The 25,616-nt window shown below is 37.0% G+C and overlaps 1 protein-coding gene and 1 long non-coding RNA gene across 9 annotated transcripts in view; one reads left to right on the top strand and one right to left on the bottom strand.

Annotated features, from left to right (window-relative positions):
• LOC116791186 overlaps positions 1-25,616 on the bottom strand; it is a 69,431-nt gene that overhangs the window by 3,559 nt on the left and 40,256 nt on the right. For 2 of the 8 annotated variants that reach the window (XR_004358634.1, XR_004358635.1), the window contains one exon: positions 2,856-4,197. The exons of 1 other annotated variant lie outside the window; for it this stretch is intronic. This is a non-coding gene — a long non-coding RNA (uncharacterized LOC116791186). Of the gene's footprint in view, positions 1-2; positions 1,642-2,855; positions 4,198-14,513; positions 14,742-21,363; positions 23,311-25,616 lie in introns of those variants that run through there. 5 more of the 8 variants (XR_004358633.1, XR_004358638.1, XR_004358632.1 and 2 more) reach the window with 3 other exon arrangements.
• The window catches only part of LOC116791185 (EVI5-like protein), a 99,473-nt gene that overhangs the window by 38,086 nt on the left and 35,771 nt on the right, over positions 1-25,616 (top strand). The window contains 20 exon segments of the mRNA XM_032696952.1: positions 109-164; positions 166-211; positions 214-338; positions 1,158-1,159; positions 4,071-4,260; positions 7,040-7,264; positions 8,282-8,356; positions 8,993-9,118; positions 9,910-10,053; positions 11,030-11,119; positions 11,246-11,343; positions 11,882-11,942; positions 13,870-13,923; positions 16,250-16,282; positions 16,841-16,987; positions 22,610-22,744; positions 24,797-24,858; positions 24,860-24,915; positions 24,918-24,934; positions 25,451-25,609. Coding sequence (XP_032552843.1) covers positions 109-164; positions 166-211; positions 214-338; positions 1,158-1,159; positions 4,071-4,260; positions 7,040-7,264; positions 8,282-8,356; positions 8,993-9,118; positions 9,910-10,053; positions 11,030-11,119; positions 11,246-11,343; positions 11,882-11,942; positions 13,870-13,923; positions 16,250-16,282; positions 16,841-16,987; positions 22,610-22,744; positions 24,797-24,858; positions 24,860-24,915; positions 24,918-24,934; positions 25,451-25,609 — 1,901 coding nt within the window.

Here is a 25,616-nt window from a genome sequence, read left to right as displayed (position 1 = left end):
GTCCCTTGTGCATATTGTATATTTTTCCTTTGTTTGTTGCAGCAGGTTTAGTGGAAAAAAGAATTAAAAAAGAACAACTTTTTGCATCCTCTTCTTTTGTCCTAACAGGTGGCGACAGACAGGTTGCAGGAAAGCTGAGCTCTACTCTCTCATGGGTGAAGAACAACTGTGTCACACACCGTCAGTCAAATGGCCAGTCAGGTGGCAAGTCCATCGCCTCCTTACACACAACATCCCCCTCCACCACTCTGTCCACACCCGCCCTGTCGCCATCCTCACCAACACAGCTGAGCCCAGACGACTTAGAACTACTCGGCAAAACCTTGAGGAACAGACAGGTGAATGGAAAACTTTTTGCTCTTCGAAGTACAGCAGTGAGACTGAAATTCTTTTATTGCATTGCAACATAGAGGCTGTTAAAGGGGGGTAGGTAAAACGTTATGGCACAACACTTCAATTCCAAGGCCCTAAGGTTTAAGAACTTATATTCTTGTGCTATGTTTTTACAAGTTCTGTTTTTGTGTGAACTCTAAAGGGTTTTTCTCTCCTGATTTTACAGGAGCATTTGCAGCTGCTTCTAATAGTAAGAAATTATGCTGAATCTGTGATTTTCGGTCTCCAGTTTAAAATAGAGTTCTCAGGGATGAGACTTGTGTATAACCTTACCGTCTAAGGTCAAAACTATACTTCCTATTAGCTTCTTGAAATCTTAAGTACTTCTAAATTCCATTTTTCTATTTTTTCCATTTTTACCCAGTTCTTGCTTTTAACTACATAACTTTCTATGTATAGAGATAGAACAGTGTTCAGCCACGTTTCTGCTGTTAGCACTACGGGTAGTAATTCCTAATTAGTCCTTCTTCTTGCCTTTTTTTTGGTATAGTAGGTAACCGTTTTCTTGGCAGTCTTTCAGGAGGTGCGTATTTTTTTGCACGTGTGGCAATTCAAGGTGCATCTTTAGGTGTATCAGTTGCTCTTGATGTGCACAGTGATTGCAAGTTTGCAGTGTCACTAAAAAATGGAATTGGACTGTATAATTTCTTAATGCTGAATTTCCAGAACCCGTACGCACCTGCACTTTCGAGGCAGGACTTCTAAGCCTCTGTCCTCTTGCAAAATTTGGTTTTGTTTGATAAATATGTTCAGTAGTCCTTGAGAGGTTGACTGCAAAGAACTTGAGCCCAAATAGATTTTTAGACTTGGCAGGTATCTGCAGGGCTTTCATACCTGCTGGAGATGGCTATCCCTGTGCTGTAGTGCAGTGCAGGGATTGCTATTTAACTCCGACTAGTTCCAGCTTCTGTGAATGTGACTGGACTTTGCACTGAGGCAGTTGAGGTACTCTATTTTTGGTTGGGTGGTTTTTGTTTGTTGTTGTGTGTTGTTTGCCTCTGCTGATTCACTTATGAGGTAGTAACTTCCGTGGAGGAGGAGTAACTGAGGGAGAGGGGCCTTTGTGTCCCTGGCAAGTCTTCTCTCATGTTCATATTCTGCAGCCTAATAGCAGTACAGTTTGCAGGGAATTGATATATCTGTCTAGTTCTTGACTGAGAATAGAAGGAAGCTTCTAGAACCACAATCATCCTCTCTCCTTGTGGTTTGAGATTGTCTCTCTTTGAAGATGAACTATATGTAATTTTGCTGTTGCAAATGAAAAATTATCGAGAGAAGAGAAAAAATAGTTAAATAGTGCTTTAAGAAAGCTAATTTGCATTATCTTGAGGCTTTCTACTCCTGTTCATGGCAAACTGACTTTTATTTGTAACGCAAACTGTTCTTTGGAGGCTTATCTATGTTGGAGCGTAATGTCTTTACATGTAGAGTCATCTCATTAAGCCCTGCAGTTAGACTAGCTGGCTTGTTGAAAGAAGAATATGAGCTTGGGCTTTCTTTTTCAACTCAGCTTTCTTCATTTAGTAAATAAATTAGCAAATCTTGTCAGGTTTTATTTAATTTTAGCCAGACCTGTTGTTCGGTCCCACACTAGTCTTGTGTATGAATTCTGATGAGAAGCTACCCTATCAGGTGTACCTTTCCTCGTGAGAACTACCCTTTAATACTGAAATTTGATGCTCTCATGCTGGGTTCACTGTAGTTTCAGAACAGTTTGCATCTGCAGTTTTGCACAGTGGCACTTTGTTGACAAGAAATTGTACTCTGTTCAGAGGGAACCATTCTTGTTTTTGCTTGCTGGAAGAACTGCTGATGATGCATGTTTTTAAAGATTTCCTTTTCATTGTTGGCTTTTATGTCAATAAGGAGAATAGGAATTAGTTAAACAGCTAGAAAAGGGAAGAACTCAAATTGTATCAAGCTATGTCTGGTAGCATTCTGTAATCTAATTATACTGAAAGTCCCCTCAGAATAATGAGGTAGCTCAGTCCAGAGTCCTGGTGCAACTGTTTGGCATTAGTAAATCATTTATAAAGTTTTAAATGAAAGAAAGCAGTGACTAAACATCACAGAACTTGCTACTTACTGTAAAAAGAACTTCTGATTTTCAAATCTAAGAACAATGAGTTTATCCAGGTAAGGTCAAATTGCAGAAACTTAGCGTAACTTCTATAGAAAACTGTGAAAACTGGAAGTGACTAGTTAGAACCTTGTTTTTGTCATCTTAATGTTTATTCTGTGCTTGTTTTTGCTCTGTGATTACTTTGAATTTGATGTTTAGGCATTATCTTGGATTGAGAGGAGTTCCAGACTACATTTTCACTATGGGTCAATATAAGCCATGCTTCTAAACATTTAAAATGGATTTTTAAAATATTTTCTTTAAAACTAGATTTTTTGCATTCCATTAACATGGACTAAATGAAAATTTGTCTTAAAAAGGCTTTGCTTTTTTTTTTTTCCCGGAGGCATTACCCTTTTCCAAACAAAATACTGCTGTAGACTGTACTCGTCGTTATGAATTAAATTACTTTTCCCATGCCTTTCATAAACACCAGTAGGTGAAAGCTGGGAAAGCTAGTATAAATATCTCTATTGTAGCAGAGAGCTTAAAAATTGTAGGTATGCTGAGGTTTGTGTACCATCTCAGGTACAGTATACCTCAGCTTATAATTTATTAAATATCTAGACCATAACCTTGCTGAAATGCTGGGCAGGGACAGCTTTTGTGCAGGTGCACTGAGAAATTATTCAACCACGTGGCTCTTGTATACTGATGTTGGAATTCTTGGAAATTAAAGCACAAATGAAACTCTTGGTATAGCAAAACACTTTCAAGTTAGTCTGAATTCTTGCTCTTACCTAACACATGGTCTAAAAAATTTCCCCCTGTTTATGGGGCTCAGTGTGAGTTGAGGATAAACAAAGCATGCCTTTTTGCCCAGAATCCCAGCTCTTTGCCAAGCTGAGGGCCATAGCAACCAGCTAACAGGGAAGCCTCTTCAGGAACTTGTCTGGCCCTTGGCACATCTTTATGTGTACTCTGCTGCCTGATAACCCCAGAGGTTCTCACGTTTGAACTCTGCGCATTAATTAAACATTCATTAGCTGTACTAATCACTCCTGTCACCTGGTCCCCAGTCTTTAGGTCAGAAATTTCTCCCTTGCATTTATAAAACAGCATGTTGATTTGTGAACAGTTGTCAGCAAATGCCAGATATTTTAAAATTCCATCGGGTTTTAATTATTTTGTCTGTATTTACACTGTCAGTTTTAAAAAAGTTTCATCAGGTAGAATTTTAGGAGGCTAATTATTTGTCTTTTTAATTACTGTATTTTTTTAAGTACTCAGACATTTGAAACTATCATTGGGGATATTTAACTTCCTTAGGTTCTCTTTGTCAGTCTGATACATGACAGCCGTGGGTGACATCTTTATCCATTTCTTAAAATGCTGCAGTGTGAGCTGTTCTGTCTGCAGCATTACTTGAGATCTCAAGAGAAAACACTAACATTGAACAATTCTTTTCAAATGTAGTACAAATTGATGTTTCATTGAACCTCTGGGTGCATTCTTTGTCAAGAGATTGGAAGAACTGACTTACAAACAAACAATTAATAGTGTGATCCTTTGATTAGAAGAACTTGAATTTGGTTTTTGTGTGCTTTCTTTGCAGACTCTTGGAAACCGACAGCAAATCCTTACGATCAGTAAATGGGTCAAGAAGAAACAGCGGATCGTCTCTTGTATCTAGTTCATCAGCTTCCAGCAATCTCAGCCACCTTGAAGAAGACTCATGGATCCTGTGGGGGAGGATTGTGAATGAATGGGAAGATGTACGGAAAAAGAAAGAAAAACAAGTTAAGGTAGTAGTCGGACACTGGGTTTTTTGGATATATTTGTATTATGATATAAGTGAGACTGTGTTCTATCTTCCTGTTGGGCTTACTTTTTTAAAATAAATATGTAATAGAAGCTTACAGTTGAATCTGTTTCATCCCTAGGCCTTAGTGCTTCCTATGTAACTGTTGCCCAGCAAATGTCTCCTGCTGAAAACTAGATCCATTTACCGTATTTTGAATACTAAAGCTTTCAGTCTACCTCTAATGAGAGATTTCCGTGAGTACAGGGATAATTAGCTTCATGTTTCCAAAAATGGAATTACTGAAAATCAACTTAAAGGCATCTGATAGCTGGATGCTGTGATTATTTTCCCCACTGAACAGCTCTCTTTTTAAAGCATTCTTAACAGAAGAGCTGATAATTCTACTGTATGAGGCTCCCATGAGTTTAGGTTTTTTTGCATGCCAAGTATGTTGACCCCAGGGCAAACTTTGAGCAGCGTGTCCAGTCTGGGTTAGGTGTGGGCATGCACAGAAGTAGAGTTCAATTACATTTTAAATTCAAGCTAAAAAGCATCTAGTGCACTTGAATGTATCCATGTTTCAGTGGCAGCAAGTACAGCACTGTGGGATTTCTTTGTTTGTAGGCAGGTCTGTTCTGCTTTGGTTCTTTATTGGGCTGTAGTCTGTAGTTTTATGTGCAGAATACAAATGTTGGGGTCTTTTGAACAGTTTGAAATGTGTGTCTATGAATAGGTTGTGGGAAGGCAGAACAGTGGGCTAAAGTAAAGTGTCTTTTATGTGAAGCAGTTGTGAAGAGAGAACATGACTTGAGAGGAAACAAGGGAAGAAAATGAACTCAAGACTTCCTGCTTGCATAGGGAAAGCAGTTTCTGGAAAGGTGTTCCAAAAGGCCGTGAAAAGAAGGCCACATGAACCTGGCAAGAGAAAGGAGAAGTGAGATGGTAATAAGTAGATCTGGTTAGTTAGAATTTGTTTGAACCCTATCAACTGTCACAAGTATCACTTGTTTTTACAGCTGGTCAAGTACAATTTGGGGAGCATTTGACTAACTTTCAGGGAATATTTAATTATATTGCTAACTAGTATTATATTGAAAACTAGCCAAGTTTTCCTTTGCTGGTTAAATAATTCTCAGTATTTTTTTGTCCAAAGTCAGCATAAACTCTGTCAGTCTGCATTTACGATGGAATATCAGAACATCCATTCCTATTTCCTGATTGTGCCGGTAGGTACATAGGTAGCAACATGGGTGTCTTTTGTCCTGGCTGTAAAAGATGCTCTTAGGTTATTAGGAATCTGGTAAGTTTTTTAAGTTTTAAGCATAGGCATCTATACCTTCTTCCATAGGTGATGTGTTCCACCCTTATGTCTCTCAATCCACTTCAGAACTCAGTTCCCATTTATGAGGGATTCTGAAGGATGACTTAAGGCCTGCTGTTTGATTCACATAATCCTGTGTAGAGTAGCATCATTTTAGTGCTGCCTAGTAGGGGTGTTTTCTGCTGCTCCTTTTAGGAAAGCTGGAGGGGTTAACCTTATTATTCTGTCAAGCAGGTACATGGTAACTCAAAGCACTAGCAATTAGTTTCTTGCTTTATTAGTAGCCTTTGAGGCTTTAGATGACTGATGTACGGTCTGGCAGTGTGTTGTTAACAAAGGATAGCTAGAGGCAGGTGTGCAAAGCTGATTTGTTAGGATTCTTCGCTTGGAGTTGGGAATCTTTAAGGGAATAACATAGCGTGTCTTAGTGGCGTTACTATGATGGTTCTGAGGAAGGATGGATGGAGAGCTTAGGGATATTAGAAAATTGATTACTCTGGCTTCAGAATAAATAATAGTGGAAGAAATTATCCTTTAGGAGACAAAATGTTTGATAACAGTTCTTAAGGTACAAAAAATGACTAAAGGAAACATCTTGAAGAGACAATCTTCTGGATCAGACTGATTCTAGTTGCCGGAAGGACCACTAAGACAGTCTGTAAAATTCCTGAATAATACTTCTTTCTCGGTTTTCAGATTAAGCAGCAAGACTATTTGTCCTTGTGATTTCTTAAAACACAAGTAACAGGTTTTTAGTTCTACTGATCTGTGCATGTTTAAATCATATAATATCTAGCTGATTTTTTTTTTTAAGATAAAGTAAATTAGTTAATTTAACAGATGTAAACTTAATGTTTTCTTGGTCCGGTGTCTGAAACTGCATTTAGATACTTTCTTAGAAGGCAACTTGGAAATACTGGCACACCAGAGAAATTAGACACAACTTGTCAAGTTTGTTAAATGACCTCTATATTTTTATTGTACATATTTTTTTGTTGCAGTTGGCTGTGCTACGGTTAGTTTCAGTTTTTGTCATTTACCTATCTTGGAAAAAATTTTTATTTGGTGGTTTCTTAAATCTCACTTAGTACAAATTTTACCAAAGGGTGTTATGTCTTTTGTGAAATTTAGAAACAATTGTATTAAATTCTGGTTAATGAAAGTTCTTGTATAAAATTATTTGAATATTCAGTTTTTCAAGTAGGTTACCATGGATAGGGTACTCCTTTCATTAGGTAATTTAGCCACTGAAAATCATTCAGAAACTGCTTACTTTTGTTAACTTAATAATCTATCACACTAAAATTAAAGTTTACATGTTATAAACTGTATGATTAGTTTTTGCTGTGATGTAAATTTTTTCTGAAGTTACGAAGAAATTAATTTGAAGTGTTTTGTTCTTTAGGCTTAAGTTTACATTTTTAGGAGATATAAATTAATTTGTCTTTTTGTGCTTTAGGAGCTGGTTCGAAAAGGGATACCTCATCACTTCAGAGCAATTGTTTGGCAACTTTTATGCAGTGCTCAAAGCATGCCAATTAAGGATCAGTATTCAGAGCTTTTGAAAATGACATCTCCTTGTGAAAAATTAATAAGAAGGGACATTGCTAGAACATACCCTGAACATGATTTTTTCAAAGAAAAAGATAGCCTTGGGCAGGAGGTCTTGTTCAATGTAATGAAGGTGAGTCAGTATTTCAGCCCTTGAAAATACATTAGCAACAAGATGCACAAAAGTTTGGATTGCCTTGTGTAGAGTGAACTTGCACCGGTTTTATGGGTTTGGTTTTTTTCAACTTACTCGTTTTTAAACCATTGACACTGGAATGGTTTAACAAATCACATTCCAGTTTCAAAGAGAGCTTCCAATGGTATTCCTATAAGCTTTTTAAATCTCTTACAAAGTAAAACCATTAAGGAGGCATTAAAACAAAGTCACATGCTAACTGCTGATAGTACAGTGGAATGAAGTGTGCCATGAAATGAAGTAAACAACATTCACCAAGACAAGAACATCGACAGTCAGAACTAGTATTCAGTTTTCAAGTATTTCTGAACCTGCAAGTGGTAGCAGCAAATGGCAGGTACAAGCTAATGGTCAGTTGTTCCAGTGCCCAAAAACAAAATAAGAAATGCCAGCATAAAATTGTTTGCATTATTTTATCTTCACTGTACTAGAGCTTAAATTTTGAAAGACAGACCTTTCCATATGCCATAGTTTCAACAGAAAAGTTAGCAGGTTTCCAGATCTTAGTAACTTCCATAACTCTAAAATGAAGATGCTACATGCGTGAAAATCAACACATTTCATCCTCCCATAGATAAAACTGCAGCACATTATTTTTTTCTGAAAAAAAACCAACTTGTTTCTTTGTCTGGTCTGTCTCTTATAGAAGTAGTAACCTTGTGTGGTTTGTATGCCAGCTGGCTCTGATATCTTGGCAAATTCTTGTAGTTGAAAACTGCTTGTATTTTTGGTAGGTTTGCCTTACTCTCAGCTTTGTAGGTGATCAGAGAGCAGACTTCATACCCTTTGTAGCAGCAACTAGAACATCTGACTAAAACTTCTGAATAGAATGTCTGCCCTTGCTGGATTTTGGAATGGAAGAGTGAGTTATTAGCAAGATAGCAGGATGAACTATGATTACTTTTTATTGGTGATGAGGTTTTGATTGTTGAGAGTCTTAACTTTATTTCCCAGGCTTATTCTTTGGTGGATCGTGAGGTTGGATACTGTCAAGGAAGCGCTTTTATAGTTGGATTACTGCTTATGCAGGTAAGCATAATATTAAATATGGGAACCTTCAAAATCCCTGCTAGAATGCATAATACATTGTAGTGACTTGTTGGGAATTTTTACAATAGTGTTCTTCATTTTGATAAAATGGAGTTGTCAAGGGCAGCTGTTTACTCTGCAAATGAAATGAGATTTACTTTCTGTTGTTCTATTTGCCAAGATACTATATTGGAGTGAGAGAATACATTTATTTCTCAGAGCTAAGGTAGGACTGTAGGCTTGCAAGTTATTTTGATGAGTGTTGTTTCAACTATTAATGAACTTCTCATTTCAGTTCTATTACACTGAATCTCCTCAGAGTTGAAATGAAACTTCACACTTGATTTGATTGTTTTAAAGCTGTGTTTGTATTATCGGTTTTTGTTTTATGACAAAGTAGAGTATACAATAAAAAACTACTTGTAGACCTCCATTTCAGTTTAGAATTAATTTGATAGAATTTAGTATATGCAGAAGTTCACAAAACAAAAACCTTGAAACAAACAAACAAACCAACAACAAAAAAAACTCCAGTGCGTACACACACCCAACCTGCAGTGCCCTCCTTGGCACTTACTTTGATATATCATTCCATTTGTCCAGAGTTTTTACTGTGCTTTTTTATTTTTAATATAGATGCCAGAAGAAGAGGCGTTCTGTGTGTTTGTTAAATTAATGCAAGATTACAGACTACGAGAACTCTTTAAACCAAGCATGGCTGAACTGGGCCTTTGTATGTACCAGTTTGAATGCATGATACAGGTACACACAAAATCTATTAAACTTTCTCTTCAGTAACTATTAATAAGGAATTTGGGAATTACAGTTCAAGAGCAGGCATATCTGTTGGCTAATGGGCTGCACTCTCGACAGTAGCTAGTTTCAGAACTTCAGAAGTAAATGCATGTGGCTCTGTGGGATACGTTTTTTTAACCTTTGGCAGACTGACTGGCTTTAAACACTGAAGCATGAGGATTTGTATCACTGCAGTTTTAGGCATATGAAAGTCTAATTTTGTTTGAATTGAAGACTCTGGAAGTCAAAGTCTTCATAGTCAATTTTTAGCTATTTTACAAGATGGAAACTGGAAGATATCCTCATGTGGAATTGAAATTGTTTTCAGATTATAACTCAGAGCACCGTCTTCCTGGTCAGATTGATGGAGAAAAACAGGTTTGTGTTTTGTGATCCAGTTTATAACATGATGATCAGGGGTAGGATATCCTTAGATATTTCCAGCTCTTTTTGTTCCATTTTAGATGTTACTTAGGGATTTATAAGTTTGTGACTTCCTATTAGGATCAGGAAGTGTTTTTGTAATCTGTGCTTTGCAGGGTGGAAGTGCTGTAGAACATTCTATATTGGGACTTCTGTTGCATGGTTCTTGATAATGATGACTCGTAGCGTTCCTAGTCCTGTGTTGCTAAGCTGTTGTCTGTACTAAATATCACTTATTTTCTTCTTTTATTCAAAATTTGTCAAAACCATGTCTGCACTAAGACTGCAAGCAGAAGCTTAACATACTTGTGTTTTTTATTCCTCTTCTTTTCCAGGAGCATCTTCCAGAGCTTTATGTGCACTTTCAGTCTCAGAGTTTTCATACTTCTATGTATGCATCATCGTGGTTTCTAACTATATTCCTTACAACTTTTCCACTACCAATTGCAACGAGAATATTTGATATCTTTATGTCTGAGGTAACTACTAAATGCTCATAAGGTATATTTTAAGAGTAGGTGTTAAAAGCAGTCATTTGCTTTTTAGTTCTTACACCAATCAGATTATTTTAAGGGGAAGGTGTCTGTGTGTAGAGTAGTTTGTCAAGGAAGAGGAACTAAGTCTCTGAATGTGGATCCTGTGTGTAACTTTGTGCTCTAACCTATGGAGGGGTTACCAAATCTGTTCTTTCTGGGTGCAGTGCAGTAGCATTGCATGCAGCACGGACATCAGTTTCTCAGTAGTACAGTAAGTTTGCAGGGGAAGCTAATACTACTTTCAGGCCTAAGTCAAGTTCCATGGGCATGTGCAAGCCATGAAGAGGGAGTGTTAGTAACTTCTATTGTCTGGATGATGAAAAGTAGCCAAAGAAATTTACGGAATTTTTCACTGTCACTATCACAAAGACACATTGTCTTGTGTTTAGGATTAGATCTTTGCATCATTGTAACTAGTAACAAATCATAGCTTGTGGTCCATTTATGCTCTGCAGTGATCTTTTAGAAAATAGTAAGTCAAAGGTGGATCCTTTTAGCTTACCCTCAAGAATGTCTGAGACAGGGTATATATGGAGACATTCCCTTATATCTGTTTCAGTAGGTTAACTGTATTGTACCATGTCTGAAATTAAAATGGCTTTTTGGAGAAGTACTTGGGTGTTTTTCTACTAGATATATTTAAAATGTTTGATGGAGCTGACCTAGAGAACTCCTGTCACTTGAGTTTTTACTTTAGCAGTAGCCTCTCTGAGGGGGGTGTCTGACATCAGGACAAACAGCCAGACTGCTTGTCCCTGGAACAAACTAAGAAACCCAGAACCCATTGTTGAGAGACTTTTTTTGTAGCCCTTCTGCTTGTCTGAGAAACTGGGTGAGATTTCCATCGTTAATAAAGAGGCATCGCACTATTGATGATGCCATGAATAATTGTTGGATATTTTTTAACTTCTGTTTTCAGGGTTTAGAAATAGTATTTCGAGTAGGTTTAGCACTACTTCAGATGAACCAGGCAGAGTTACTGCAACTTGACATGGAAGGAATGTTACAGGTAAGTTATGATTATAACTTATATATGATTATAATAATTTTGAGAGATGTCTGATATGTGTAGTGTGTGTGTGTATTTCCTCACAGCTATTAATTATGTGTAATCTTGTGCTCTGATTGCTTTTAGCACTTTCAAAAGGTCATTCCACATCAGTTTGACAGTGGTCCAGACAAATTAATCCAAGCATCTTACCAAGTCAAATACAATGCAAAAAAGATGAAAAAGTAGGTATAGCATTTTGAGAAAATAGATTATACTGTTGCTAAGAGCTACTGTTTGTTTATCTTTAAAACTCGTTATTCAGTGTTTATTTTTTAATTTTCCATCTTTAATTTTTTTTTTGTTTTATGCTATATAAACAATTAAAGCTGAGTTCTGCCTGTAAGAAAATTATTTTAAAGCAGTATTTGCTATTTTTCTTTGTAGAAATAACCAAAAACCTTTTTGAAGAAAGAATGGGGAATTACAACACTTCTGTAAATAAACAGGAGCTGAATAGGAAAGCTGGGTGGGGGGTGCTTTTGGAGGGGAGGGGAGATTGTTTGGTTTTTTTCAGGGTGAGGCAGGGAAAGGAGTGCTAGTTCAGTCTGTTCATACCTACCCACATCTATGTTTAAATTTAATGTCTAGTCTAAGCATTTACAGGAGTGCATTTCAGAGGAAATATCAATAATCTGTATCTCTGTTCTACTGATATTTGTTAGTTAGTACACCAACAAGTAAATTATCCACAAGTTTTCTAATCCTAATTTACTATTTTAGGTTAGAAAAGGAATACACTACAATAAAGACAAAAGAAATGGAGGAACAAGTTGAAATTAAAGTAAGAAAGCCTCAACAAATTTATTTATGAATCAGTTTAATTCCTAGGGGGGAGGGTTACATATTTGATCTGTACATGTAGCAGGACATGTAATTAAAGTCCCCAAATTCTTTTCTTTCAGCATTTGTATTTGGGATATCTGTTCATAAAGGATACCTACAGTGAAATTATTGAGATTTCTGGTGGACATTAAAAAAAAAAATCTTTAGAGACCTGCTGTACTTATTTTTTATTATTTCCTGCTGACTAAAGCTTGTTTACAGATGGCCTCATTTATCAGGGGTTCCAAATATGCTGGTTTAGTTTTAGGTGTCCCACACGGGAGCTTTGTATGACACATGTTAAGGCAGAGTTTGTCAGAATGCATTTGAGTGGTTTGTAGTTGATTTTTGAGATCTTGATTTTTCCTATGCATTGGACTCAAAATGGAGACTCTTCTGTCTGCAGTCACCTTTTCTTTTGGAGCTTTTGCAGTTAATACTAAGACTGTGGGGGGAAAAGCCAACCTACCAGTGCAGTTTATTTTTCCCTTTTACTAACTGACCTACTTCCTGTATCTACTTAATCACTGCATCTTTTTCCTTTTGAGACATAAATAGGCTTTTGATGCCTTTTTTTCCTTTTTCTCATTTTTTTTTCACAGCATGTTGTTTGATCTGGATTTTCTTTCTTATGTTTTTAGACAATTCTGTGAGAAAAGGCAGTGGGAGAACCGAGGGGCAAGTGCATTAAATAAAGCTTATAGAGGGAGTGAGGTACAGCCTTCCTTCCTGTCCACTTCTAGTCATTTTGCTTTCAGTGTCAGTTCTTAAGGCATCAGTTCTTCAGAAGAATGACTGACATGCACCTGGGAGCACAAAGGTGTTCTGAGCCTTTTCAGGCAGTTTGTTATTGTTGTAGCAGGCAGTGAGGCATTAGCAGCATTATGATGTAATGCTGTAATGGCATCTGAAATCAGAAGATTTGCAGGGCTCAAATGACAGCTCTCTGCAGAACAGGACAAATAAAATGATATGAAAGACAACTGTAACTTTAGATTCTAGTATTTTAATTCATTTCAAATCCTTCTCTGCTTCTCCCCATGCTCCCCCCCATGGGGAGCATGTTGGTTTTTGCTGGCAAAAACCAACCACCACACCCCAACCAAAAAACCAACCAAAAAATCCCAACCAACCAACCCCAACAACCCACAGCTGTCTGTTTCTAGGTCCTACTCTGGGACTTATGTACGTTGTTTCTGACTTAGCAGAGCTTCTTAACGGAAGAGACTGTTTTAGAGAGATAGAAAAACAAGCACATTTTGAGTTTGTCTTTTAGCCTGGCAGATAAACCATTTATTGAGCTGATATCCAAGGCTCTATTCTTAGGGATATGGATCTCTTCTATCTGAATGCTGACTGCTAAAATTTACAGGAAGTGCACTAGTAAAGTATATAATGCAGTACAATTCCTTCTTACTTCTGGGGCATCTGAGGTAAATAATTCTCAGTATAACCTTACAGATTAACACTAACTATTATGAGGAAAAGGAAGGAAACCTTGCAGCTATCTCATTTGCCTGTCCTAGTGCCGGGAGTGCACCTTCATGTCCCTTAACCATGAAGACTTTTGCTTTTTTTATGAAGGGGAGGCTGTCAGGTCTAGCGTGGGGTTAAGCCCTGTGGTTCACCTGCAGATGTGCTGCTTTCAGCTCATGTAACACGGATGCTTTTGTATAACACAAGACGTCGTCTCATCTTTGCTGGTTAAACTCATCTTTAGAGCTAATTCATCATATAAAAGGGATTAAGAAGGTCACTAATTATTTTCGTACTTATATTGATTTTCATAGATGTGATGAGGTAAAAATGTTGTTAGCTTGCTTGGCTTTTATCAGACTTTCAATTCATAATTTGAGAAATGCATTTTTGAATTGTTTCCCTTCCAGAGGTTACGAACTGAAAATAGACTCCTAAAGCAGCGCATTGAAACACTAGAAAAAGTGAGTATGTTGGGGATTAGATTTAATCTGTGTTAATTTATGCTTAAATTTATGGAAATTTTATTATATGAAATGGAAATCTCAGAATTATAGTTTATTGTTTTCCTTCTAATCTATGATGATTACTAACAGTGCTTAGCCAAATAGCATGGCAATAATCAGGCAATTAGGGTCAGTAAATGTGTAAGGTTTTTATGTCTGACTCACAGTGATTAAAAAATCAAACATTTTCACATACCCAACTTCAATTGTACTGTTTTCTTTCTGAATTAGAAGCATCTGTTTAAAGTGGAGAAGACTGCATATAGTGGAGTGCTTGGGTGGAAAAGAGGTTTTTGTGAGAGAATCCTCAGTTCTGAAAATCTGAAGTTGTTGGGTGTTTTTATGTAGGAGCAAAATGACAGACCTACCAATGACCAGAGAGATGAGATGAAGGCAGATCACTCCATCACTAGTGAATACAGCAGTAGAGGGTGTTGTTGCAGCATTCACAGGAACACTGCCATTAATCTGCTCTGTGTAATTTTGAACTTCTGTGGGAATTTTGGATACATGGTGGAGAGAATGTCTAAAGACTTATTTCTCATGGGTTTAGTCTGAAGTAGAGTTTTGTTAGGCTTCTTTGTAACTGGGTAAAACTTCAGAAGTAAGCATGTTAACTGCTGTGAATACACTGCCAACATGCAGGCATTGTTCTCCAGTGGCCTCTCCTATGTCCTGGTATCATGCTTCCCGTGGTAGATTGCATCTGAGCTGCTCTGCTCTAGAATGAGAACATTCTTGGCCATCTTCACCACAAACAGTGGAATTGAGCGCTCCTGTGAGTTGCAAACAATTGTGTTTCACAGGGAAGAAAATGGTAAAGTTTCAGTTTAGAGTGGCATAGTTGGAACATGTCACACTTCAGATGTTAAATCTGTTATGATTTCTCGAAGAACAGTCCATCTATGTCAAATTCTAATTAATTGGTTTCTGAATTTAGTTTGGAAAATATGCATAAGGACGCATTGTGAAAGTTGTGAACAAAAATACAATTTCATGAATATTTTTGTTTCTAATATTGAAGCATTGATAAAATGAATGGAAAAGAGCAGGCTGTCTTTAAGAAGCTTGAAACTGTAGTGAATCATTTCAATTTCCTTGGCAAATATATAATAGTAAGTATCTCTGTTTTATACTTAACTTGTAGGGGTTGGAAATTTTTTTTTATTATGAAGTCCGTGATGAACTCCCAGATGCTGGTGCTTTTGCACATTCTGTATTTACAATTTCAGAGTTCACTTTCAGAGTATCCCAGTCTGATTGGAATTAAAACATTGCAAAATGGGAAAATATTATTTATTAGTAAGAATTTCTGATGATCATTATCATCACAGCATTTGAGAAACAGATCATGAAGTGTGAACAAACACATTCAGTTCTACTGTTGGAAATTTATTTTAAAAATACTTTTTCCCTCATCCAAACTCATATGATTTAGTTGTGATTTTCTTAGTGTACCTTAACTTCTCAGTATTAGCTCTTATCAACTAGTTCGAACTTCAGTTTTAATAACAGTTCCAAGGACAAAGAAAGTCTGTGGATAGATGTGTTTGTAGAATGTGCAAAACATTGAGTGTTTTCAGGAGTGATTAAGTAGGAGTTAATTAAATGCAACTGCAGGGGGGTAGTGCTTTTCAGTGTGCAAAAAATGAAAATTTCTTTCTTGCAAAAGTTTGTCAAGGAAAGAGAATCTATAAACAGCTCAATGAGTTACTGCAAGAGTTCAGTAAAACAAAATATGAGCTGTCATAGTTGACATTTCCTACTTGTCTGTCAGTTTGCACCATTTAACATTCCTGCTTCATCTTACTGGAAGCTGTAGCTCTGCATGAGCACCTTGGTGCTTAGTGGAGTTTCCTTTGTGCTCAAATTATGCCTTTGTTTCATGTTGTGAGTGGACTGTAGTCTTGCATCTATCTACTAGATCATATCAGATAATGCATCAGTAACTCTTGTTAATTAGGGAAGCAAGCCGTCCAGAGAAAAATACCTACTCTCCTGTAGGTGAATTTTAAGTGTTACAGAAATTTGGCTTTGAAACCTTCTGTATCAAAGATGGATTGTGTTAAATCTGTTGCAGAAAAGGCTGCTTCCTGGGACTTTCAGGCTGAGTTGCCTTAATTTATATGAAAAGTTGTTAATTTTGCTAAAAGGTTTGCACAGAAAATAGGTAGAATTTGGGCATTTTCTTTCTATTAGCTCTTGGTCTTTTTTGTCACTATTATCAGCCCCTTGTTTTTTGATTTTCCTTTTCCTTATTCCTATCTGAATTTTTCCTTTGTAGGAAAGTGCTTCCTTGGCAGATAGATTGATACAGGTATAGTCTTTTAGTCTTTTACTGTATGACTCTCTTCCTACTCTTAAACTCCAACTGCTTTAATGCATGCATATTTGCATGCTATATCCTATCCCTGCTTTGCTGATTTGGAATAAATACAGAGCTAACATCTTGCTAGAAACTTGTTTAATTTTGTTTACTAAAAATATATAAACCCAATACCTGCACGTTATAGTAATTTTCCTAACCTAATGTAATTTTTCTGGTACAAATTCCTATGACAAATGGATTCTATGACACTGTATTAACACTGAAATCGAATATTGTGAACTTCAATCTGTGCATGTACTACTGAGTAATAATGCATGAAAGGAATTTTATTGAATGCAAGTACCAAACCGTGCTTGCTAAACGGATACTGAACTTTGTACTAAAGTACTAAAGCAGCTGTTCAGTACTACCTTGTCCTAAAATTTCTACCAATTGTATCTGTGCTGTTCGCAAAACCAATCTGATGAAATAAGCAGCTAAACATCACAAAGGCAGTCTTTCTTGGATTTGTCATTAAGTGCTTAAAAAAATAAATTATGTCCTAAGGGACAAGTGACAAGGGCCCAGGAGGCTGAGGAAAACTACCTCATAAAACGGGAGCTGGCCACCATCAAACAGCAGAGTGATGAGGCCATTACTAAACTGGAGCAAGCTGAGAATACCATCAGGGAGCTCCAACAACAGCAGCAATGGGTAAGGAGCCTGGCAGCACATCATCTCATCTTTTTCACTCGTGTTTATTTTTCCTCATCATGACATGGTCTCTGTGCTGTCCTTGTAAATCCTTGTTCATTGTGATTTGCATTCTTAAAATTATACAAATTAGACTAAACAAAATTTTGGTCTGTTCTTACTGATAGGTGAGATCCATAACCCTGGATAGATGTAAGTTTATCAGTTTATAAAAAAAATCCAACATACCCACAATGAAACACACCAATCAAAAAACTCAACAACAAAAAACACCGAACCCAACCCCCCCACATAACACCAAAGAAATACTAACAAAACCACACACATACAGCCTTTAGTAGCTCTTCTTCATGCTAAGAATCTACCCATTGCAAGTTGTGTCACTCTGAATACTCAAATCTGGGAGTTGGTTTACAATGCCTTTACATAGTGTATCTTCTAAGTCAGTTTATTTCATGTTAGCGTTTCTTCTGTGTATCTATATTTGGGTTTTTCCTAGTATGCTAAAATTTACTGCTTACTGAAGTGGAAGGATGTTGTCCCTGAGTTTGGAACTACAGGACTTGATTAAAAAATGTGGGTTTATGTGGATGTGAAGCAGGAAAATAATTTTTATATAGTATAGTACTGTGTTCGTGTTACTCTGTGTTTTAGGTAGTAAAATGTGCACGACTTCAGACTATTGCTGTGAGTCTGAAGTTACTTCCTCTAAGCCACTTAAAGTGCCCAGTGTCTTCTCCTGGGGCGTGGGGGAAGCCGTTTCAGCATCTTCACTTGCTGAATAAACTGTGCACTACTAGTGCTGATGTGAATATCCTCATACTATTTTAAGTGGTATCTAAGTACTTGTCTGGAATCTTGGGCATTTCAGGTGTATGAAATACCATTTTTTAAAACTACGACATACTGCAGCTGCTTACCAGGCCCCATTAAGTCAGTAGGGCAGTTGGTTTTATACGTCTTCCAAGAAATACTTGTATCTCATCTTGGAAGGTAAAGATGAGATTTACTGTTAGAAAGGAAATCATAACTTAGACTAGTTCTAGAATGTTGTGTTTATTGCATTTCAGCGTAAAAAAGGTATGCCAGAATAATTGCAAGGAGTGACTGATGAGCTGTCATGTGAAATGCTGCTGTTTATATAACATGAGCAATTTCTTTAGGAGGAAACAGCACCGTGAAGAAACAACAGTTAGGAAGATGGGGATGGTCTTGTGGTGCTTTCCAACATTTTAGATATATTGTAATCTTTCAAGTGAAATGCAGTGAGAAATGATAGACTTCTAGTTATTCAACTATTATGCCCTTAGAATGTGTTTTTTGGAGGCATCCACATTAATGACCCGTATGTAGTTAAAACTTATTAGAAGAGACTAAGGTACTCCATTTATTTATTAGTTAATTGACAGGTAATATGTCTTTAAAAGCTAATGCCTTTAATTATGCTGGGAACTTATTGAGGAACAATGATGGGGAGGCCTGAGAGGTTGGCTGGGCATGGGAACTGATCCTGAGCAGAACCGTAAATAGCTGTGGATTGCAAAATTGGCTGGATTGGAGCTGTAAGGGCAGAAGACTGGACAGGCACTGAGAGAATGGAGAGTAAGTAAAATACAAGAATGAGCAGTTAAATTAAGAGCCACGCTTCCTACTTGCATGCTTGCAGCGTTGTTTTCCTCCACTTAAACGTGAACATGACTATAGGAAATAGTCTGACTATGTGTGTGGAACTGAGACTGTAAATCCATGTGGTTATGGACAGATTTGTGCCTGGTAGCTGGCTAATTCTGAAATGTAAGGAGTAGTGGTGTGGTTTTGAGAACCATCGGAATTAGACAACGTGGTGAAAGTGCTAGAATGGCTTCAGTTAGGAGATCGCTATGGGCTACTGCATCGGTAACATTTGTACTTGAACAGGCTTTTAACTTTGTTTCCAAGCGTGGAAATGGGAACAACACAAATGTAAGCAGTTGCGTTTGTGTAGGGCTCCACCTGGTGGGAATGCATGGGTTTATTTGGAATTTTGGCATTTTACTTTACACTGGTAAATTTTTTACCACGTGCTAGTGCCAGTAGCTTTGTTCTTGGCAATGTCGTTTTCAGTATTGTCTTGCGAATATCTGCTTTAATGTTTTTTCTCCCCAATTATTTCATCTTTCTTTATGATTAGCAAAAATGATAGCACTGTAAACTTGTAAGTGGCTGGATAGTTTATCTGTGCTTATTTAAAGATACAGCATCTATCCTATGTATTTTATAATCTACGTATTTTCCAGTCTTGAGTAGTCTGTTTCAGCATGACAGAAACTGTAATGTTTGGGTATGAATTTCGGAATAGGAATGTATGAAAAGAACTGCCTAAGGATACTTTCAGCTAACATCGTGGGATTAAAAAAACTCAACAAAATGCGTTTTTGTTGGTAGCAAAAATATCACCTAACCGTAGTATTTCTAAGAAGGTTAACATGTCATTTGTAAAAAGGTTATGTGTTTGTATTTATATATTATTGAGGTTTATGCAATCTGCTCAAGGAGATTCGATAGCACAGGTTGGATCATTCAAGGGTAAGTATTGAAGGTGCTTACTGGATGTGTGTGTCTATAAAGAAATTCTCCACTGCAGCACTTCTGAATACAGAGATGGGTAGAGGAGGAGTATTTTGACTGAAGTTCATCACCAGAAGCCCAAATTACACACAAGTTTATTTCTTCCTGTGCTGAAGTATTTATAGGGAGTTTTTAGATGAACCAGAATGACTTCATAATGAAGTGTGAAGTTTACTCAGAGGTTATCATTGTACTATTGGATGGTACTAATCTGTCTTTGGCTTGTCTAACCTTTAAATACAGAAACTTGCCAAAGGCAAGTTGTGGTGGATAACCAAACAGTTAAGAGGAAGGTGGCTTCTTCCTCATACTGGTGGTAAATCAAGAACTGCATAGAGGAAGTTGTGCCTGACTTTAACAGAATACAGTTTTCTTTTGAGGCATGCTAAGTATGTGTAATGGTATTTGAGGAGTTACGGGCAGGGGTAATCAGCCTGTTGTAACTTAGTCCTGATAATTATGTGCTGAAGGTTTTATTCTCTGTTCTTTTCCCCTTTTTGTTTCTAAATGAAAAAGGTAGCTTCTGCTGGATGTAAACACCTCCAGAATGCAAATCTTGTCTTTCCCAGTGATACCTTAATTGTCAATGATTACCCAGTTCATCAGTCTGAATGCTTTAAAACTGAATCTGAGAAATGAGAGGCAGATCAAGCTGAAATTGGTTCACATCTTATTTTTAAATAGTCTCTTCAGCTGTATTATGTGAAGATAAAATTTTAATTGACTAAGCATTCAGATGGAAGCATATGCGTTTTGTAAGGTAATTTATAGCCATGTGTTTGGTTATTGTTACAGCAACTTCACAGTTGTTTTTCAGGAACTCAAGCTAAAATGGCTGATAATTATTAAAAGCACAGTAGTTGATTTAGGGAATATATGCTTTTAAATGAGTGTTGCAACCTTACGGAAGGCTTCACTGTACTTTGCAGTATACTCTTCTAATACTGTGTTCTGATTTGCAACCAAAACACAGAAAATAAAAATACTGTATTCAGTGAAGTACTACAGTTAGTGCTTAAATGTATAAGCAAAGTTAGCTGGGCAAAGTTAGCTGCTGAACAATCTGTTAATTGCTCTTCAGTATAGTGTGCTGGAGAAACATTCTGTAATTACCTCTGTCATCAGCCAAAATAACATTAGGAATGGTTGTGTTTAAGAAAAATTGGGGGAAAATAAATCCAGTTGTGTGAAACTAAGCAAGGACTTGTTTCTTTCAGAATTAAATGGCTGTAGAGCTGCAATTTTAGTGTTTTATGTTACATTTGTCTTTTCAACATAGTCAAGAAAGTGCTACTGTGATTAAAATGTTTGGCAGAATCTGGAACAAAAAAGGTAGAGTCCATCTAAGTTGTCGTGTGTATCATGTGATGAACTTGTACAAGCGGCCAGGGAATATGAAAGAGCTGTTGCCTCTTTTCTGTGTCTGCATGTTGTTACCTCTGGTACTTGTGTTCCTACATCATGTGAAGCAATCCTAGAAATGAATCAGCATTGCCCACCCACCCTTTTCTTGCACTCAAATCAGGTCTGCCTCCACTGCTTGCTGAGGAAAAGACACTGTGTGGGTTGAAAACAATACGAATTAAATTAGTAATGTGTAAGGGCAAATTAATATTAATGTACAAGGATCATAATATATATGTGTTTCCCGTGTGTTCAGCTGCACAGTTAAGCAGGCAGAGCACTTAAGTGGATGGTCTTGATGACACTAAAAACTGCCTGAGCTCTGCTTGCCTTTCAATGCTTTGTATACATCCCTCCATCACAGCTTCCTCAAGGCACATTTTTACAAGAAATATAATACATTGTAACACTAAGGTTAGCATTGATTCTGAATTTGGATTGTACTGTAAGTCATGACAAAAGGCTTCCTTGGCATGCAGAAGTACAAAAATAAATGAAAAAATAATTTCCCTGAGCATGTAGTTACATGTAAATCCTTGGTTTGTCCTGTTCGCCTTTGGTTTGTGCACTGAAGGTCAGGGAATGCCACACCATAACAGAAGCAGTGGAACTGAAAGCTCTTCATTTTGTCTCTGTTTCTAGATGTAGAAAACTAAATTTTTTGATGCAAACATAAAGAAAACATAGTTGTATCTTTAGTATAATGAATAATCTGTGGATTTTAGTGTTGAATGTTTAATTAATTAAAACTTAATCTATTAATCCAAGTATAGTATTTATATTTCACAATGTAGGTAATGACACCAAAAATTTATTGAATTATTTTCCTCTAAACTTAATTTTCAGGGAAACGATGTAAACACAGTAACTAGACAACTGTGCTTTGAGGATGTCAACACCCCCTTTTCTCCTAAATCAGAAATTGAAATACTGATTTCAATTTTCAAATACAGAAGGCATGTCTGACAATCTGTCAAATTGCTAAGTCATTTTAAAGTGACCCAAGAAGAAATAAAATGTGTTTTTTAAACTATTGACTAGGGGGAAAAAAGTTACATGAGGCTTTTGAATATAAATGCTTCGGTTGGATGTGTCTGAATCTCAGAAGGAATATGTATATGGTGAGCAAATGATAGCCAAGGGTTGGAGTGAAGAAATGGGCAAACCGAAGTCATGGTACATTGAAGCCATACATGACTTCATTTTAAATCCAGAATTACAGAAGGATTCTGTCAAATCACAGTTTGAGTAGAAATTGAGAGATACTTTTATTAACCTTGTAATTAGCTAGTGTTCCTGTGGCATCTTTTTCTGCATATCGCAGATCCTTTGAGAATCTTTCAGTTTGGTTAACAATGAGACAGAAGTGTGAGTTGTTGCTCGTCAGTATTAACAGGCTGGGTGGGGGTGTGGTTGTTTGAGGTAGAGCATTAGGGATATTTTTGTTGGCAGTCTGGATGGACATATTAATAGACTTGCATAAGGTAAGCTCTTAAGGTAGTCTTCCTGATCTTACACAGCTGAATGTACTTTTCACACCAGGTCTGGTATATAAAACCCCTTTCAAACCATCTGTGCTTCATACTAAACATATTTCTGCAAACTTTGTAGCATAAATGCAGTTCACGATACAGTGAAGACTTTGTGCTACAGCTGGAAAAAGAGCTGGTCCAAGCCAGGCTGAGTGAAGCAGAATCCCATTGTGCCCTGAAGGAGATGCAAGATAAAGTTCTAGAGATGGAAAAGGTAAATTAAACCAGGACCCTCTGTACAGAACAGCACTACAAACAGAATACAGGTCCCTGTAATTCTTTGCATAACTGTGCTCTAGAACTTTCTCTTCTGTGCTTTCATGATTACAAGATGCTTTTCAAACCTGTAAGAACAAGAGCAATAACACTAAGATATGTTTGTACTGGCAAAGGTTTGTGAAGAACAAATCCCTTTTCTCTTGTTCCTGAAGCCTACTGTAGTGGAAAACTTGGATTCTGATGAAGTCTTTACAGGAAACATCAATTGTTTCAAAATGATATTCTGCAACACGAGCAGGGGGCTTAGAGTGAGCACTGAGGTGATGTGAAACTAAAAAGTTTGGGAGAAGAGGAGGAAAGGGTACAATATTACCATTCCCAGGTCTTCAGCATCTTCTACTTTGTCCCATTATGGGCAGGGAAAGAATCTCTACACCATTGATTATCAAAATCTCTGCTGCTTTTTGGGTGCTGTGGTAGCTTGTAACTTCCTGATGTCAGAGCTCAAGCTGTACTCAAACCAACTGTCAAACATATACCTTTCTTTGAAGTAAAACTTAACTGCCAAGATAAGATAGCAAAATGAAAAAAGGAAAAAAAAACCAATAAATGGACCTGATATAAAGCATACTTTTCAGATCTTATTGTATTTGCCTTGGAAATAGTTTCCTTAGGAAATTTTAAAGAGCTATATACCCAGGTTTTGGCCAGAACTTAGTTACTGATTAAATTAACCCACTGGAGTCAAGATTTACTTTTTAAATTATCTGAGGGGCTTGATGAGAGCCTAGGAGGTTAGTAGTGTAGTTTTTACTTTCCTGACCATTGGTAAGAATTCAGGATATAAGGCATTTTTCAAAATTCAAAAGGAGACTACTTAACTCAGAGACAGCATGCACTGAAAACTTACCTGTGAAAAAAACCTGGAGTAATAGGGTCAGTTCCAGTGTACCAGACAAACTCAGATGTACAGTAGTACTTCAGTCTCTTATAATGAACTTGAGAGTTCATTAGCTTCAGCACATGAGAAAGTGGCTGAAGCTAATTCCCTCAAATTCCTGCACTACAGCTCTTTATTGCTGTTATTGATGTATCATGTAATCTGGGGAACTTCCGCTGAATAAGCCGAGACTTGCATGGCTATACTGACAGTGATGTAAACATTCAGAAACACACCCTCTCACTTCCTATATTTGCCCAGTACTCAGATCCATGATTTTGAAACATGGAATGCTAATAAATGGCTGTTGTGCTGTGTTCTGTTAACGTTATCCATGTGCTTTACTCTCAAAGAAAACCTGGAAACTGTCACAGTATACATGTCTTCAAAAACACTGGATTTTGCTGATGAGAAATACAGTAGAAGTGATGAAGCACAGTCAGGATATTGTAACTGGACAGACTGTCCTTTTTCTTCCCCTCTGTTTTTTTTCCCATATTTCTCATTATTAGGATTTATCTATGTGTTGCTTTCCCCAGTGTTTTCCTGTGTTCTGTTTTGGCTTTCTCTATTCTTTTTTCCTCATACGTCTTTCATTTCTAAGACCCTCTTCTTGACTTGTTTATATATATATATATATATATTAATGCACGGTTCCTTTGAAAAGGAGAACAGATATGTTGACAAAGGCTGGTGACCTACTTCCTAAAAAATAATTTTCCATTATTATTTTCTCTGTAAACCCAAGTAAAAGTTATAGCTTTAAAGTGTAGTTGTAGTTCCTTGTTTGCTTTACTTTTTATCGACTAGCTCAAAATCTTTCAGATTTCTCTCCATATTTTTGGAGATACCATCTAGGGAAATCACGAAATCAGAATACCTAAAACTACTACCTTTTCATTTTTTTTCTGTAGTGGCAGTTAGGAAGTTATTTATACATACTATATCCAGAAACTTAGATTTTTTTAAGGAATTTTATTTTGCAAAGGATGTGTACTTAAAGTTTGATTAGTAATAAGAGTTATTGTTCCATGTCTATATTCGGAGTGGGTTTCACTAAGCACGATTTTATTCAAATACATATTAAGAGGATGGTCCTTGTTGCAGAGGAACAGCTCCCTCCCTGATGAGGAAAATGTTGCCAGACTACAAGAAGAATTAATTGCAGTAAATTAAGAGAAGCAGAAGCTTCGATGGCCTCAAAGAACTAAGGCAGCAAGTCAAAGATTGGAGGAACACTGGCAGGTATGGGTAGCAATACACTTTTATTAATTTTTATTTCAATGAATGATGATAAACCAAGACTATGAAATTTTGAATTATAGATCAAGTAGAAACTAATGATTGTGGACCAAACTGCTGAGATGACAAAATCTTAAATGCAGCTGCCACAAGAACTTAACTTGGAAAGTATGTTAGAATTTGTCCCTAGATGGCAGAGGACCAGTGCTTCCACCCTAACCATTCTGGTAGGAGGGAAGTACCTGAGCAGTACTCTGACTTTGCTAAGTGGTAAGGTCTAGAAATAGGCAAAAGTCTCAGGATATACTTGCAATTCACTGACTTACCGTAGGCTGGGAAATGACTGTCTTCAGCTTTTTAACTGTTCTTAAAATCAGTAAGTTTCCATGGGTTTCTAGCTTTTAGGACCTACAGGAGAACTATAGCTATTTGTCCTCATATAACTCTGAGACCTTAAATGAAATAAGGGAACACTAGGAAAGAGCCAGCATTATCAGCAAAAACATGCTGTTTTTGTAGCGTCATCTAGCTCGTACCACTGGAAGATGGAAAGATCCTCCCAAAAAAAATGCAGTGAATGAGCTACAGGATGAGCTGATGACAGTCCGGTTGAGAGAAGCAGAAACTCAAGCTGAACTGAAAGAGACCAAACAAAGAATGATGGAGATGGAAACACAGGTATGTT

This window comes from Chiroxiphia lanceolata, chromosome 9, assembly GCF_009829145.1.
Source record: "Chiroxiphia lanceolata isolate bChiLan1 chromosome 9, bChiLan1.pri, whole genome shotgun sequence".
Taxonomy (NCBI): Eukaryota; Metazoa; Chordata; class Aves; order Passeriformes; family Pipridae; genus Chiroxiphia; species Chiroxiphia lanceolata.
The sequence above is the reverse complement of the archived record's forward strand: the minus strand, read 5'-3'. Positions and strand labels throughout refer to the sequence as shown.